At 42.7% G+C, this 17,764-nt stretch overlaps 1 protein-coding gene across 2 annotated transcripts in view; it reads left to right on the forward strand.

Moving 5' to 3' along the window:
- The first annotated feature begins 3,150 nt into the window (after positions 1-3,150).
- Positions 3,151-17,764, forward strand: part of C2H3orf52 (chromosome 2 C3orf52 homolog) — a 45,018-nt gene continuing 30,404 nt past the window's right edge. The window contains exons 1-2 of one of the 2 annotated variants that reach the window (XM_004036051.4): positions 3,151-3,436; positions 10,294-10,423. In XM_004036051.4, the coding sequence (XP_004036099.1) occupies positions 3,299-3,436; positions 10,294-10,423 (268 nt within the window). In that variant the 5' untranslated portion in view covers positions 3,151-3,298. The remainder of the gene's footprint in view (positions 3,437-10,293; positions 10,424-17,764) is intronic. The other variant, XR_002005445.3, reaches the window with a different exon arrangement.

Below are 17,764 nucleotides of genomic sequence, written 5' to 3' on the forward strand. Positions count from 1 at the left end.
GTGAGTACACGATATGCTGTAGCAGTGCTGGGGCAGGGAAAAGGTTGAAAAACAAACATAACTTGCTTGGATATTGCATGTTAAGATGCATTTAGAACCTGAATGATGTGGGAATATCCACTTCATTCTTGCAAAGGTGTGAAGTAAGGCAAGTCCCAAGAATGGTTTTGTTAGCAGAGCAAAATGGCCTTCATAAATTAAGACAGAAGCATTTCACGTGCCATGTTATTGGGGAGAACTTGTAGGGACTCATGCCTTCTTTCACAGTGCCTTGAAAATAGCAGTGAAGCACCACAAGCAACCATTTCTCAATTGTTTTCTACTTGATTAGCTTGAGTGGCTGACCCAGTTGCTGACGTTCGGAGTAGTACTGCTTGCCATCTGACAACACACAGGAACAAACTATTGCGTATTCCAGAGTCACAGACCTATTTGAAGGGAATGAGATGCCTTTGGTGTATTGGTGATATCACTCTGATGATGTTACTTTGTTTTTCAGTTTATATGATAACCATTTAGGAAATTATTTGCTTCTAAAAAGGATTTAAAAAGAAGAGCAAGTACTATTACAAAAAAGCAACATCAAAAATCTTATATTGGTCAGCAAATATAAGTATGTTTTAATTTTTTAATGTTACTTAAATTGGACACTTCAAACAACCTAAAGCAATTGAGTCAATAATAATTTTAAATTATATTAAAGAAATCTATTTTTGAAATAATAGTACATTTAAAAAGCTACCCTTATGTAAATGAATTCTGAAGGAATTACAAAAACAAATCTAGGTAGAGTTTGGTTCCTCATTCACAAATTCTTGACTTTCATCAGAATCGTTTAATCTAAACTTGGTTGTACCTCTAGGGAGAAACACCTCTTCCTAACTTATTCTGAATCCTTAGTGTGGAGTGAAACTGGCAGGATGAAGAAAGTCTTCAGGTAGGGTTGGGACTCTCATCTGCATTCTAGGTCAGCTGTCTGGAGATTAAGAAATTTGCAGTTAACAGGAACAGGAACAGGTTGCAAATAAGAATTTAGTTCAGGTAATATGGGAGGTGTCAGCAAGTGTCAGTGATCAGGAAAATAGGACAGCACAGGAAGAAAAACCAATATCAAAAGAAAACATATTGAATCAAGGGTTAGTGCTGGGTGCTAAGGGTCGGGGGAGAGTGGGTATTAGCCACAAAGACACAGTCAGGGAACGTAATGGAGCATTTACTGAGATCCTTTCATTTTTCAGGCACAAGAATAAATGCTTTACCTTAATCTTCCTGACTCTGCTAGGTAGGAATCATTTTATAAGAAAACAAGCAGACATTAAACAGCTTGCCCAAGAACACACAGATAGTGAGAGTCTAAATTTGATCCTAGTTCTGTCTGCCTTCAGAACTTATATTCCTTCCACTGTAACATGAGAACAAGGGTTAGGCATATGGAATTATAGAAATGCATTTAAATCTAATTACAGAGTATATAAACCTTGCTTAACAGTACTCAAAAGGCATTAGAAGATGTGGTTTAGGGTGTGCTTGAGACAGGAACAGTTGCTTTTTGATTCTCTGGGGGAGTGAGGGAGGCTTTAGGTATCTGTGCATGGAGAAATCAGGCATGGAGATAGCTACTATCCATCTGAAGTGAGAAAAAAATCTCACATTTAGGATGAACTTCTGCAATCAAATAAGGGAACTATGAGAAAAGCTTTCTGGACCCTGGGTAAGGATGGGGGTGGGGAGAATCAGAAGTTTGAGAGGTCTCAGTGCTTCCAGTCAGGTCTGCATGTTTTCGTGACTACAGATCCTATCAAGACCTCCCTGCAAATTCCCACACCCTTCAATGGCTCTAGTTCTTTATCAGTCTCCAGTCCCTTTTAGGCTTAGGAATGTTAACAGCTTTTCGCTATTGCTAGTCCCTGGGTACGTCACCATTCCTTGTTGATTCCCTTAACCCTTGCTCCTTGGTTAAAAAACCTGTTCAAAAATCCCAGCTGAGAATGCAGCCTGATTCTTGCAAGATCCACCTGTTGGAGCAGAAGTCAGTGCAGGTCAGCAGATGAGTCACTGCAGACTCCCCTTAGCAGGCAGATGGATCCAAAGTTCAGGGGATCTGGTAGCAGGCACCAGATAACTGGAGACAGGATATCTAGGCTGTGTCTCAACATCAGGTACTGAAGATGCCAGACTTTTGGACTCAAGTCAACATATTTGGAGTGGAGCTGATTTATACGCTTCTTGTTAATGGTCTGGTCTTAATGTGTGTGTGTGTGTGTGTGTGTGTGTGTTGCGTGGAGGGTGAGAAGTAAGGAGCAAGACTATTCGGAACAGAAGCTTGAGAGTTGAGGCCCTTGGCCCAAACCATGCTGTGCTTAACAAACATAATTCCATGCTAACTAAACCGGAAGTTCTGAACTACAGATAGGGTGTCAAGGAGATTGTGTGTGCGCGTGCATTGTGTGTGTGTGTGTGTGTGTGTAAGGCCCCTCCTCTCAAAGATAAATAATAATGGTCAACCTTTATGAGTGCTTGCTGTGTCAATCACTGTTCTGAGTGCTTTGCTTACAACAACCCTTGTAATCCTGGTAACAACTACATTAGGAGGGTACAAATATTACACCAACTTTCCAGATGAGGACGTTGGCACAGAGAGATGAAGACCGAGGTGTCACAGTGAGGAACCCTCTGGGTGGAGAATAACCCAGGTACACTGGTTTTAGAGTCTGCTGTCCCCAGCACCACACAATACTGTCTCTGTGCCTGACTCTGGACTTGCGAGGAAGTGTGTTGGTGTATATTATTCACCTTCATGCACTCAGAACCTAGCACCATGCTGGCACGAGGCATGGTTATTTGTTGATTGAATGAATGCACTTTTGCTAGGCCGCGAGGACTGTGGCAAACCCCAACAACCAACAGTTTGTAGGGTTAGATCGCAAACTTTTCTCCGTTGGACGGTGCTGCCGGGCCCACCCTTTCCTTACCACAGCCCGGCACCCAGGCAGCCCCTAAACGGAGACGGTCTGCATCTGCAGGCGCGGGGAAAGGCATAGCAGGCAGCGCCCTGAACAAACCAGAAAAACAGCCCTCGGCTCTGGAGCCCACTCCGGCACGGCCTCAGGTGCTCTACCCCGCGGGATCCAGGGAGTGGCCGCCACTCACAGTTGCCCATCCTGTCCGCTCCGGTCCGCTCCCGCCGCCCGAGGTCCGCGGCGCCCCGCCCAGTGGGTGGAGTGTGAGGCGGGGAGGTCGCTCGACTCGCCGGCGCTGTGGCCTCCCGCGGAGCCGCTCAGACTTTCCCTGCCGGCACATGGACCTGGCCCAACCCTCACAGCCAGTAGACGAGCTGGAGCTCTCGGTGCTCGAGCGGCAGCCAGAAGAGAACACGCCTCTCAATGGTGCCGACAATGTTTTCCCTTCTTTGGACGAGGAGTCCCCCCCGGCCGAGGTAAGGTCCCCTTGGCGCTGGCCCTAACTTGCCGGCGGCGGGACAGTAGTAGGACCCGGGCCTGGCACCCGCGAGTTTCGGGTTTCCAGCCAGGCGGGGCGTCGACGGCGCCGAGCGAGGGTGGGGCGCGCTCGAGTGCTCTGAATGGAGCCGAGTCACCGCGACACCTTTCGGCCCGAGCAGTCCCCTCCCCAGCCCCTGGGGTCCTCCAACCCCTCTGACCCCCGAGGCGCTTTAGGAATCCTAGTGGTGAGGTGTGGCCGCTCCTGTCTTCAGAGAGGTATTCCGGAGATAGAAGTAGTTTTTTAAAGTTATGTAACTTTTAATTCAGTTTTTCTTTTTTCCAGTAGGGAGAATGAGAATGACAAATTGAGTATCCTCCTTCTCTCAGAATCTCTTCTGTCCTCCTCTTACCTTCACTGCCTTGCCACTTCTTTCCCTCCCCTCCACCCACCTCGCCTCAGCCCCCAGCCTTCTTCCATGCCTACCATCCGCCAAGCACTTTCTGCCTTCTCCCAGCCTGGCCATTTGATTCTGCAGGAAGAGAGATAGGGGAGAGCACAGAAGAGAGAAAGCGGTCAGAAGGGGAGAAGGGGTAGGGCTGGCGTAGAGATGGGGCGGGCGGGTTAGGGGGGCGGCGCGGGGGAGGTGAACTTGCCCTGCTCAATTGAAAGAAAATAATTTCAAAGTTCTTGTCTCGAAGGTTGAGACTTCGCCCACCTTGCTTTTACCTCTTCTCAATCCCTGAGGAAGTCCCTGGCGATTTTTAGGCCAAGCTCTTTTCTGATTCAACCCTAGCAATGATGGGAACATTATTCACTCTCATTAAAGACTTGTAAAACATCAGAGCTTTGACTTCCCAGCCATCCACCTTCTGATTAACTCCTAAGATTGGCTTGAGGTTTTCTGGGTGCACAGAACTCCCCATATAGAGCCCCGACCTGATCTTTCTAGGCCCCACTCCTCCACCCCCAACTTTTTGGCTGCCCAGCTGTTGATTTTAGGGATAAGCAGGAAATTCAAAAGTTGAAAGCATTGCTTTTGTTCTACATTGATTCCTGGAACTATTGCAAAGTCTGCTTTTATAGGTACTCTGGAGAGTAATTTGGAAACTTATTTCTGAATAAAATATGAATGCCACAGAAGAATGAAGGTTGAACAAAGATAGTCTGGTCACCAGTGCAAGTGGCCACAACTGTGAACTGGCTGTATGAGTCCTCCAGGGCGGTGTCCAGGAATGGGAGTTGGAAATACTTGCCTCAGATTAGATGGACCCGGACACCCTAAAGACTCCCTAGCTTGGGGCTGAATCCAGAAATCTGGTGACAGTTTTGCCACTAAAAAGTGTGTCCCAGGGGCAAGGTTGTCCCGTAGTGGTAATGTGTGCCTCCTTGGCCTTCTGTGAGGCCTGGGAATGCCTTGTTGAAAACAGGTGATGGGTAGAACAAGCCCAATCCATGCAGGGTTATCAGTATTCTGTAATTGTTTAGCACCTACCCTGTAGCAATGGTTCTTTAATGTTCTCATGACGTCCTTGTTAGTAAGGTATATACAGATACCCTAGACTTCTTTGTAAGTTAGCTTTGTAGGTCACCCAATAGGAGAGCTGTCCTCAGTAACAGGATGGAGTGAAGGTGAAGGGCTACAGGAGTACTTGGAGTGTGTTCAAGGAATGCCTTGAACTAATCTCATCTAATGTGTTAATCATTCTCTTTTGTCCTATAAAATAAAGTGTATTTCAGTTAGAAAAGTCAATAAATATAGGCTCATTAAAAAGATTCAGACAAGATTCAGACACTTAAGAATTTTGTGTGTTGGTCTCTTTGAACTGTATATTAAGATTTCTAATTTTGAAATGTAGCTGGAGTCCATGTATTTTCATTAACCCTGTTTAGTAACTGTCTTGTGACAAATACTTTTGATGCATAAATGCATTTAATTATCACAACTAACTTAAGAGGAAGGCGTCAGTATTCTGGTTTGTCAGATTGAAGATGCTGAGTGAAGAAATTGAGGGAGGCTCAGAGGAGTTACCAAAATCCTCACGTTCACTCAGTGGTGCCTCTGAAGCTTGAACGTATGTTTTTTAGATCTCAAACCTATGCTGTTTCTGTTGATTTATTCTATCTATCTATCATCTATCTATCTATCTATCTATCTATCTATCTATCTATCTATCTGTCTATCTGTCTATCAGCATTTAATTTAAATATGTCATATATAATTTATACTCATTTGTTTATAGTTGCCTAAGTTATTAATTATTACTAATTTCTATAAGTTAGGTAATTTATAATTAGGCAATTTAGGTGAGCTAGGAGTTGAGTATCACATCTGGAATGATGGAGTTGCAGGTGGATGGGTGAGGAATCGGGAACAGTTCTGGAATGATTGGGAAGAAGACATCTCTCTTCTTCCTTGGAAGTGCTGTGGTGGGAGAGTGAACAAAAGCAGTAGAAAGAACTTCTTTGCCTTTCTTGATGTGTGCTTGGCACTTGAGACAAAGGAATAGAAGCCACTGAACTCCACTTTGCCTGCTGTCACTGTAAACATGGCAATATGGCTGGGTCAAAAGTGAAAAATAAATTATGGGTAATAGAGTGAGGCTGGTTTTCTTTTATGGCTCATTACAGGGGCTCAGTTTTCAAATAGAAATCCCAGAGGCATTTTAAGAGATGGCAACATCATTTGAATAATAACAAACCAGTAAATTGATAGTTTTGAGGCAGGTAAGATTTATTTGAGGCCGGGCGCAGCGGCTCACGCCTGTAATCCCAGCACTTTGGGAGGCCAAGGTGGGCGGATCATCTGAGGTTGGGAGTTTGAGACCAGCCTGACCAACATGGAGAAACCCCGTCTCTACTTAAAAAAATACAAAATTAGCCGGGTGTGGTAGCGCATGCCTGTAATCCTAGCTACTCAAGAAGGCTGAGGCAGGAGACTCACTTGAACCTGGGAGGCGGAGGTCGTGGTGAGCCCAGATCACGCCACTGCACTCCAGCCTGGGCAACGAGAGTGAAACTCCATCTCAAAAAAAAAAAAAAAAAAAGATTTATTTCAATGAGCTAGCTAAAAATTAGCTCCATTGCCATGTGTTGTTCAGTTTAGGACAAGAATCAACTGGCTCTTTTGTGCTTGGATCAAACAAGTGGATTAAATCCCACAATGAGTATTATGAAGAGTTTCCTACCTGTAAGAAAATTTTCCCTGAGCTATATAATATCTGCTTCTGATTGAGTCAAAAAGAAGAAAAGCTTTTTGGATCTAAGAGATAGGTATCCTGCCACTGTTGCAGGATCCTGTGTCATGTATTTAGACCTTTATCTAAAGACGGATGTAAATATCCGGGGAATGTTCATAGGAAAGCCCTGAAAATTCTTGAGCCATATAATACGATCACAGAATATAAGATGCAGATTGCAAATGTAAATTATTAAGCCATGTAAAACAATAATAGAATGTAAGATGCAGTTGCAAATATCTCCAGAAGGCACCTTGCAGAAGAATCTATGTGTGGCCTCTCCTCACGATCTAGAATTTGGGCAAAAGAGATGAAGCCAGTGAATAAGGCAGTGTGTCTTCATGATCCAGTTTTAAGGCAAGACTCAGATGGCACAGGTAGCACACACCTACTGTGTCACGGGCTCTTCACCCTCAGGGCACACTGGAATCTCTGGGGGTTACCTCTAAAAGATACTAATTCCTCAGCTGATTCTAATGGGCAGACAGCCGAGAAGCACTGTACAATCTATTGTTTGGCTGGGAGTGTCTGACAGTTTCGTGTGCTTTTTTTTTTTTTTTTCATTTGAGAGAGTCTCACTCCTGCCGCCCAGGCTGGAGTGCGGTAGTACGCTCATAGCTCACTGCAGCCTTGACCTCTTGGGCTCAAGCGATCCTCCCACCTCAGACTCCTCAGTATCTGGGACCACAGGTGTAAACCGTCATGCCTAGCTATTTCTTTATTTTTATTTTTTGTTGTGACAGACCATTTTATAATGACATAAAGTCTGTGAATATTAATCATGTAAGGGATAGCGCTCAGCGGTCTTCCTCTTAGAGCTGAGGACAGGTCAGTGAGGGCACTAGGCTACAGGAAGAGGCATTTCCTATAGATGACGGCTGTAAAATTTTAAGCTGAGTTCCTCCAGGAAGTCATAGAGTAATTAGTGGTTTTTTTCAACTCACCAGAGTCCTAATTTGTGATCTCTAAGGGACAGCATAAATAAAGACATGAGAGGCCAAGGAGGTGCATTGACACTCATTCTATGGCTCATTTGAAACTAGATATTTCCTTTTGTGCTAATCTTTATGGGTCCCAGCTGCCTTTTATGAGGGCTGAAAATAGCACCAGGGCTTTGGCCTCAGGAGCTCTGTAAATGGGGAGATGTTTCTGTCCCCTGAGAAACTGAAGATTCTTTGTACTGGGATGTCTTTTTCCCGTGTGGCTTCCCCTGGCTTTGAAGCAGTTCTGCAGGTTTTGAGCGGGGATGAGAGGTGACCCTATCCCTGGATTCCAGAAATGCACTTAACTCAAGAGGGATTTCCTCTGTCAAGATATCCCTAGGGCCTTTAAGTGCTTCCCTCGCACCTGTGACAGGCTAGGCCTCAGAGTCAGTGTAAAGTGCACTTGGGAAATCCAACATTTGTCTCCTCATCTAGATTTTCTCAAAGTCCATTCTTAAAATTTCTGGGAGGCCTACTACAACTAAACAGGCCACAATCGTTAAATGTATATTACTTGTAGAAGGCACAGGTGTGGAATATAAGAACAGGGCAGTTTAAGAGCACCCCTCCTCTATGTGGTTTCAGTTTACGCAGGAAGATAAGGCCAGGCTCTGTTTGTTTTTGAACCTGAAACCGGACAGGGCAGTCAGTGGCAACAGCAGATGGGCTATGTGGACAGCTCAGGTATTGGAAGATCTCACTAAGGGCAGGTGGGGAGGGAGGCTTCCAACAAAGGGGAGATTTGACCTAACTCCCGAAAGGTGGGAGGCCTCAGACCAGAGGTCTGCCATGGCCTGCTCCCACCTCCCTTACAATCTGGTCCACTAGGTGCAGGTGGGGCCTAGATATGTGTCAGTTAAAATCCTTAGCCAGTGATTCTGATGTGCAGCCAGGCTTGGGCACCTCTAATTGAGAAGGTTGGAAATACAGTCCAAGTGTGGACTGACTGCTTCGTTTTCTGATGGCCAGCACCAAAATAAGAATGGCAGAGAAGGCCAGTCGCGGTGGGTCATGCCTGTAATCCCAGCACTTTGGGAGGTCGAGGCGGGAGAATCACGAGGTCAGGAGATCGAGACCATCCTGGCTAACACAGTGAAACCCATTCTCTACTAAAAATACAAAAAATTAGCCGGGCGTGGTGGCGGGCACCTGTGGACGCAGCTACTGGGGAGGCTGAGGCAGGAGAATGGCGTGAACCCGGGAGGCGGAGCTTGCAGTGAGAGGAGATCGTGCAACTGCACTCCAGCCTGGGCGACAGAGCGAGACTCCATCTCAAGAAAAAAAAAAAAAAAAAAAAAAAAAGAATGGGAGAGAAAGCAGGCCAGGTGGCCAGGTGTCGGTCAGGAGCGAGTCTCCTCGAGTGCCGACTGCTGCTTTGTGGGATGGCGAACGCTGAGGAATGACTGAGGCGCAGTTGCACCCTGTGGCCGAACTCCCAATAATTGTTTAGCAGATGCTTTGTGTCCATTATCTCTAGTTTTTGCAACAGTCCTGTGAGCTAATTTACTATTTATATATTTTAAAGCTGAGGACTTTGGGGCCTATGAGTTTCAGTAGCTTGCTTAAAGCCACCTTGCCTTTAAGTGGTATATCTTGGTTTGGAATCCAAGTGTGTTAGATACAGACACATTTTTTCCCCATTGTATTCTGTTGTTTCCCATGGTCTCCAAGGAAGAATTATCTAATGGTGGAGTGGGAAGTAGGAGAAGAGTCATGGGACCATATAGGGTAAGGTGGGGGCCCCTCTATGACACCCTCATAAACCGGAGCTCTGCACAGTGATGTGGACAAAAGGGAAAGTTGGAGAGCTTTGTGGAGACACACAGCGGGGATTGGTTCTGGCTCATCTCTCTGAATTGCGTCTTTGAAATGGACTAGTGCACACCCTGAAGGGCTGTTAGGGTTAAGTGAAATGATGCTGGTGCTCAATAAACCATAGCAGTTGTACTTGTTTTCATTGATCCCTCGTCTGCCTCACTCCAGCCTTCTCACTCCAGCTTTGCAGCTTATTTCCTGTTGTCTCTTGCAGCTGTCCTTTCATTTCCCTTCCCAACCCTTTTTTACATAGAACCTAGGCCACAGCAGTAGCCTTGTAGCTTTTTCTTGGTGCTTCCACTCTAAACTACACATGATTTTCCCTTAATTTTCAACTGGGCTCTGGTGTTTCAAAACCTTCAAGTTTCCAGTGCACACCCAATTAAGTCCAATCTATTCTGGGACAGCCGTCAACACCCTCTGAGTGTGCTCCCAGCCTTTCACTCTCTCTAATCTTAACTTTCATTATTTGCCTCTGAAACCCACATTCCAGTCGGCAGGCTAGTCTGCTGGCCGGTTCCATTACGAATCCACACTGTGGATGCTCTTTCCTGGATTTGGAATGCCTTCAAAAATCCATCTTTCAAAATCCTGCCTATCCTCCCCACTTCAGAGCCCCCAGAGGATTTTCTTGCTAACTTCTTGATGAGGTTCTGTTCTGCCTCTGATCTATCTTTTTGAAAACTTGATTCAGTAGAGTGTTGCCCTAAGGTCAGGGTCTTGCTGCCTTCATTTCTGTGTCTCTGGCACATCCTAGGTATTCAGAACTGTCTGTTGCAACACAATGACTGCCTCACAATCTCCCTCTGCCTTTCTAGGCTAACAAGGAAAGCCCCTGGAGCTCCTGTAATAAGAATGTGGTTGGAAGGTGCAAACTGTGGATGATCATCACCTCCATTTTCCTAGGTCTCATTATAGTGATCATCATAGGCTTATGTCTTGCTGCAGGTAAGAGGATTTAGATGTGAATAAATAACACATTTTAAAAACTTACTTAAGGCTTGTGACTTACTCTGAAATGGAAGATGTACTCATAGCCATTTCATTATTTATAATGTGAATTTAAGACCGGCTTGGAATATATTGTATGGGTGGGAGATATGCCTGATTCTTGTGTTTTTGTTTTCTGTTGTTGTTGTATTTTGTTGTTTTATAAGCTCCAGAAGAAATATAGAAACCAGTGTTTTACTTTAAACTCTGCTCATTGGATCTTGAAGAGGTTTCTTAATGTTTCAACTTACTTAAACACTGATTTATATTTTATTTATATCCTGATACCTGTTGATTTGAATTCTTTTTCTTTTCATTTGTTTGCTAAAAATAATTATACTTCATCTGCTGTGTCTGATATATTACTATGATGATAAAATAATAAATAATGTATTTGAAAGAGTTTTAAAAAACTTTGAAGAACCATGTGTCCATAAGCTGTCATTATTTTAACTTATTGTATTTATTTATTTATTTATTGAGAGACAGTCTCACTCTGTCACCCAGGCTAGAGTGCAGTGGCACGACTTTGGCTCGCTGCAACCTCTGCCTCCCAAGTTCAAGGAATTCTCATGCCTCAGCCTCCGAAATAGCTGGAATTATAGGCATGTGCCACCACGCCCAGCTAATTTTTGTATTTTTAGTAGAGACGGGGTTTTGCCATGTTGTCCGGGTTGGTCTTGAACTCCTGACCTCAAGTGATCTGCCTGCCTTGGCCTCCCAAATTGCTGGGATTAGAGGCATGAGCCACCATGCTCGGCCCAATTTTAACTTGTTTTAGAGATGACTGTTTATTTTATTAGTGTTGTATGTGTGTATAAAACAAAAAATGTATAGAATGCTAACCATATATGACTACATCTATTCCATATATTATTTCATGTTGTTGCTTATTTTGATTGAAAAATGATACATGTTCAGTTACCCATAAAACCCATCTGTAATATTAATATTTGGTCATATTTTCTTCTAGTCTTTTGTTTAGTTGCATTTCTAAAATAATTTGAGATTAGATTTCTTTATAGTCTTGTGGACTACCTTTAGGATTTTGATATTATGTTTAGATCATTTTGCCAATTCATTAAAAATTATTTGTGAACATTATTATTTTTATGATTTGCATGATATAGTCTTCCACATCATTTAAAGTTCTTTAGGTAGTTACCAATTTTTTAATGATTATTAGTATTCGTTAAAAGTTTTTACATCCTCCAGTGGACAATCATTTCAATTCAAAATGGGAAAGAAGAAAATTGTTTTTATTTATATGTGGGGGTGATGGTAGAGAGGGGTTCGTCTGAGGCTGGGATACTCCCGAGCATGATCCAGCCTTCATGCGGCATGGGTTGAGTCCAGCTCCCAGTTACAAACCCAGTCATAGAATGAGAAGAAGAAACTCCCCAGTCTCTCCAGAGGGAGTTCTCAGGTATTTTCCTCAGAAACTACATTTTCCATTTACCGCTTGTTTCCCCTTCTCCCAACCCCTTAATTTCCTGTCTTAGAGTTTTGTAATTCCTGAAGGAATAGGAAAACTTTGATGACATCAGCCAACCTCCAGCACATGAGTTTCCTGGCCAGGCACCATATCTACTTATTTATTTAGGGCATTGTTCAAGTGTGTTGGATGACTGTTTGAGGATATAAGCTGGTGTTAAGGTAGGAAAAAGCTAATGAAGTGTGCTGCACCTCCTCTGTCATGCTGAGGGCAATAGTTTTGGTGTGAGCATTGCCATACTTCCTATTCATATCAATTCCAACACATGGATGTTGAAAATGAGGTTGAGTAGCACAATCTTGTCCTGACATAACTAGTTGGTGCTATCCTAGAAGCTGATATTTGGATCCTGTTGGCATCTGGGGCCTATCATAAAGGATGATTCAAGAGATCTAGATGGTTTAATATTCAGGATTCTAAAGCACAAGACCCAGGATCTGTCTTCCATTCTCAAAAAGTCATCTAACCTCTTCACCTCACAAAGAGCAGTCTGCAAGAGGAAGGTATTTCACTTCCTTCCACAGTTTTTCTGGAGATGTAAAAGGTTATGGGATAATATTCAGGGAAGAATTTTTTTAACACTTGTAGTGCAAACTTTATTTTTAATTTAACTGTAAATTTGTGTTCTAACATGTCAATGCTATAAGAGAGATTTTTTCAAACTAGTTTTTAAATCAAGGAAATACTTTTATTTTACTTGGCATCTCAGCTCTTAGGTATTTGATCCTGTGGGGAGAGTCATGTTAGACGTGGGGGTGGGGGAGATACAGTAGGTTAAAAGGGGTGGGGCAGGGGCTCCCTTCTGTGACAGTCCCAGCCTCACCTAGAGCAGTTCCGTAGGCATTTTTGGGGGATGATCTTCAATAATCAGCCACTTCCTAATTGCCAAGACCATTAATATGAATCAGATATTTGTGGAACTTTCAAGTACTGCATGGGAAATGTTGTCTGGGGATAAAAACACTGTTGGGAGAGTCAAGGGCTGTGCCTGTGGCTGTCTGGATTTACTGGGTGACTAAGGTTCCTCAGGAACTATATTTGCGATTCATTGCCTGCTTACCCTTCTCTAGACCCCTTAATCTCCTGTCTCAAGGCTCTATAGTCTTCAGATTGAAGCTTGGAGGCGGAAGTGTTAACTTTTGTTCTTCAGTAGGCAGGTCTTTGCAAAACTACCCAGAAAGGCTGAGGAAGCTGAGAGGCTAAAGAAAAACTGACAAATCCAGTTACTCAGAAAGAAACATTTAACAGGGTTTTAGGAACAGAAGCCATGCTTTGGGCAGCAGCGAGAGGAGATGGTGCATTCCTGCACCATTACCCCAAAGGCCCAGGGCTTAAATACCACAGAAAAAGGGTATGCGTGCTTCAGAAGGGATGTGTTTTATAATTGCATAAGGGCAGGATTTATGGCATGTAGATAACGTTAAGGTTGTTTAGACCTGAGGGTGAGATTTATGGTAAGTATGTGCTCTTATACATGCAACAGTAGATGAAATAGAAATCTTAGAGGCATTTCCAGAGCTGGGATTAATCAGAAGTTAATACAGTGAAATAATAACTAAGACGGAATTTCTTTAGCCTTCAAAACTGTGCAGTTGGGGTGGACATAAAATGGGACAGTGAAAGCATCTCAGAACAGAAAGTTGGGGAGGGGACAGCTGGGTACCCAGGGCAGGGTGTCCAGTGGGGAGTTATATTTTTTCACTCGAATTAAGAATTGTCAGCATGTGGTGATAATAAAAGCAGACCAACTTGTAGTAGGTTTTATTATTGCTGCTCATTCTCTACAGACTGTGCAGCCTTTATTGCCTGTACATGGGTTGGGCTTGCCCACTACTCTTCCCTTGTATGCCATTGAAGAATGACAAATTCAGGATCATGGCTTAGCTTAAGGCACTGAGTAGGGGCTTTGTATGCGCTAGGGAAAAGAGGCTACCTGTCCACCAGACTCACGATCGACATGGAAATTTTTTTAATGTCCATTTTTATGAGTGGAACCCAGGGAATTCTGTTATTTGAGACTCTTTAGGGAAAAGGTATTAATGGATTCTTTCCTTCCTCATAAGGAATTATAAATTTCTTGATTTGAAAGGTACAGAAACAAAAGACTTCATCTTTTTCTCAAAGTCATTTTCTTGCTGGATAATTTGGAGGATCAGTTGAGTGTTCTCAAGGGTTCTCCTTTCTTCAATAATTCACCCTAGTCATGGAGAGGTGAGACCCTGAATAACACTTTACTAATGAAGTTTTGGTTGGGGCAAAATATTTTAAATATTTCAAAAACAAAACTGTGACAAGTAGGTGGATGCTTAGAAACATGATTTAAATTGATAACATCCTGGAAACCCTCATGTGATATCCCCCAACATTATACCCCAGATTCTTGCCTGACCCTAATCTCTTAATTTATACACCTTTTATGAGTAGGAATGCTGTGGTACTGAGATATAAGCAACGACTTCCTAAGTGACGTTGTGTTGAGTGGATTTGTTTGCCTTTCAGTTGTGAATAAGAGCTACATTTTATGATGTCATGTGGTTCTGGCAGACTGACAGTTTTCACAGGGTAATGCTCCCTGGTGTAGGGTGACTCATGGGAAAATCCTAGGCAGACAGCATTAACAAGCTATAAGCTGCCAAGGTCCTTTGGGGCAGGAACATGAGAGCAATGCTAGACCCAGTACCTTGAAATTTCTTTCCATTTTCACCTGTTTATCTTTTCTTCAAATCGCTGATGTTTCTCTACCAAGATGGACACCCTTACCTGTGGTCTCCATATAATATCTTTCAGCTTCCTCTGACCCAGAGATCTTCAGATATCTCCTCCTCTCTCTAAGCATCCTCAGGTTCTTCTTAATTTATGCCTAGTGTTCCATTATTGGAATGCTAATCAGTAGAAGTTATTTATATCTTACTGCTCAAGGTCATCACCAAAGTCTGATTGCAAAAATTTGAAAAGTTCAACCTCGGGTATAAATGGGTTAACTCTTCAAATGCACTAGCATTATCTCTCCTTCAAAGCAATCTTCCATCAGGATTCTTGCTACTTCATTTAGATATATGTTTTTCTCTCCCTTCTTTCACTGGCACACTTCCAGAAAGAAAGGTCTGCATTTGAATCTTGCCTCCTGCAGACTCCCAAACCTCTTGTATCTATTGGTTCCCAATTTTTCTTCCCAAGATTACTAGCAATTGTCTGATCGTGGAAGCCAACATTTCTCTGTCTCCTGCCTTATTGTCAGCTTTTAGCTCTGCTAACTTCATTATACTCTTCTGAGTCTATAGAACTCCTGGACTTTAGGTTGATTTTGCTGTTTTTGCTCTTGGCCTCTGCATTGTGGGTTCATGAGGCTTCTCTTCAGCTTCGTGACTTTTCACATTCTTCATTCTTTTTCTTGGAGAGCTCATTCACTCCCAGGACAGCAGCCATGCCTCCAAGAAGGTGACTCCTAGATCTACATCTGTACAATTTTCCTGAGTTTTGGAAGTACTCTTGGCTAGAGATATTTATCTAAAAATAACTGTCATCATCTCAATTATTATACATGTGAAACTACCATTTGTTTGTATGCTATTTTAGTCTGCTTGGGCTACTATAACAGAATATCATAAACTAGGTAGCTTATACATAACAGAAATTTATTGCTCACAGTTCTGGAGGCTGGGAACTCCAAGATCAAAGTGTCAGCACACATTTGCTGTCTGGTGAGGGCACACTTTTTATTTCGTAGATCATGCCTTCTAGCTATATCTTCTATGGTATAAGGGGAAAGGCAGTTTTCTGGGCCTCTTTTATAAGGGCACTAATACCATTCATAAGTGCTCTCCCCTCATGATCTAATCACCTCCCAAAGGCCCCACCCTCTAAGACCATCTGATGTTGTTTGGATTTGTGTCCCTGCCCAAATCTCATGTTGAATGGTAAGAGGGGCCTGGTGGGAGGTGATTGGATCATGGGGATAGATTTCCCCTTTGCTATTCTCATGATAGTGTGTGAATTCTCATGAGATCTGATGGTTTAAAAGTGTGTGGCTCTTTGTTGTTTGCTCTTTCTCTCTCTGTCCTGCTCCCCCATGGTAAGACATGCTTGTTTCCCCTGAGCCTTCTGCTATAATTGTAAGTTTCCTGAGGGCTCCCATCCTTGCTTCCTGTTAAGCCCGCAGAACTGTAAGACAATTAAACCTCTTTTCTTCATAAATTACCCAGTCTCAGGTAGTTCTTTATAGCAGTGTGAGAATGGACTAATACACGCTCACATTGGTGGTTAGATTTCAACATATGCATTTTTCGGGGAGACACAAACATTCAGACCATAACATATCCTTCATCCCAATTTGTTCATCTTTTCCCCGTTCACTCACCCTTTATATAAGACCAAGTTTATTTTAGTTCTGCTACTATCCAATTGTGTAACTTTAGGCAAACTTGTCAACCCTCTGGGCCTGTTTTCCCATTTATAAAATGTAAAGGATTTTGGAATCTGAGTCTATAAATATACGTTGACCCTAATACATGCTAATTCATTGACCTGAACAAATTATGCATTTTCTCTAAGCCTCAATGTCTTCATTTAAAAATGAAAACAACAATATTTAACTCATTGGGTTAATGTGAGGATTATGTGAGGAAAATATATTCATAAGGTGCATAGCAGAATGTTTGCGCGTCATACTTAATACAGTAGCTATTATTCTTCCTGTTCCTGGGCTTGATATCTTGGAAACCTTTTTGATTTCTTCTTTCTCATATCTAGATAATGGCCAAATCTTACCAGTTATTCCTTGGTAGTGTCTTGATAGCAACTTTCCCACTTACTACAAGGCACCATGCAGGATACTTTATGCATGTTGGTTTTCATCTTTACTATCACCTACATTGTAGGTGTTGATATTTCTGTTGGAGAAGTAGCTTCAGAGATGTAAGTGACTTGCTCAAGGTCACCTGGCTAACAAATAACCAGCAGGAGTTCAGACTGAGTCTGGCTGCCTTTAAAGCCAGCTCTGTTTCTACTATCCTGGGCTTTCTCATTAATTTTTTCTTTTTGTTCCTTCTGCTGTCAGTCAAATCAGTCTGTTCCAAACTTGTGCCTGTTGGCCTCTCTGCCTCATCTCTCCTCGTTTCATTTATCCCATCCATGACCACCCAATTAACCTCCATTAAACACCAGCCTCTACTTTCTTCGTGGGCGATGTTTAACAACGCTCCATTACCCCTTGAAGGTATCTGGCGTTTAAGGGCTCCCTCTCTAGCTTAATTTCTTATATTCTAGCCAAAGAACTGTTTTCATGTTCCTTCAACATACAACACATGTTTTTGTGATTTTTAAAAATATGTTTTTTCTACACGAATAAGTATAGCCCAGATTATCTCATTAGTGACATAAAAACTCTCCTGACTGAGTAAGCCTGTCGTTGTTACTATTGTTATTATTTTGACACACACAACTGTTTAGATAGGTCTTGGTACAGATTCATGATTTGAATGATACACATTAAATATGTGTCAGAGCTATTATGGGAGGCCTGTTTTCACACTTGGCATCTCTTCTCAGTGTCCTTGAGTTTAGCAGTTATTTGAACCTTGTATCTATCCTCTTGGCATCCCCTATTGTTTTCTGAGGCATTGATATCTGTTATGGAAATCTACATGGTGGGTATAGAGCTCAAAGATACCCATTGAAATATTATTTATAGAAGTAGAAAGCTGAAAATGATAAATGTCATATTTAAGAAAATAGATGAGCCTATTATGAACATTATGAAGCCATTGAAATAATCTTTGCAAGGAATTTTAAGCACATGGGAAATG

Source organism: Gorilla gorilla, chromosome 2 (assembly GCF_029281585.2).
Source record: "Gorilla gorilla gorilla isolate KB3781 chromosome 2, NHGRI_mGorGor1-v2.1_pri, whole genome shotgun sequence".
Lineage (NCBI taxonomy): Eukaryota > Metazoa > Chordata > Mammalia > Primates > Hominidae > Gorilla > Gorilla gorilla.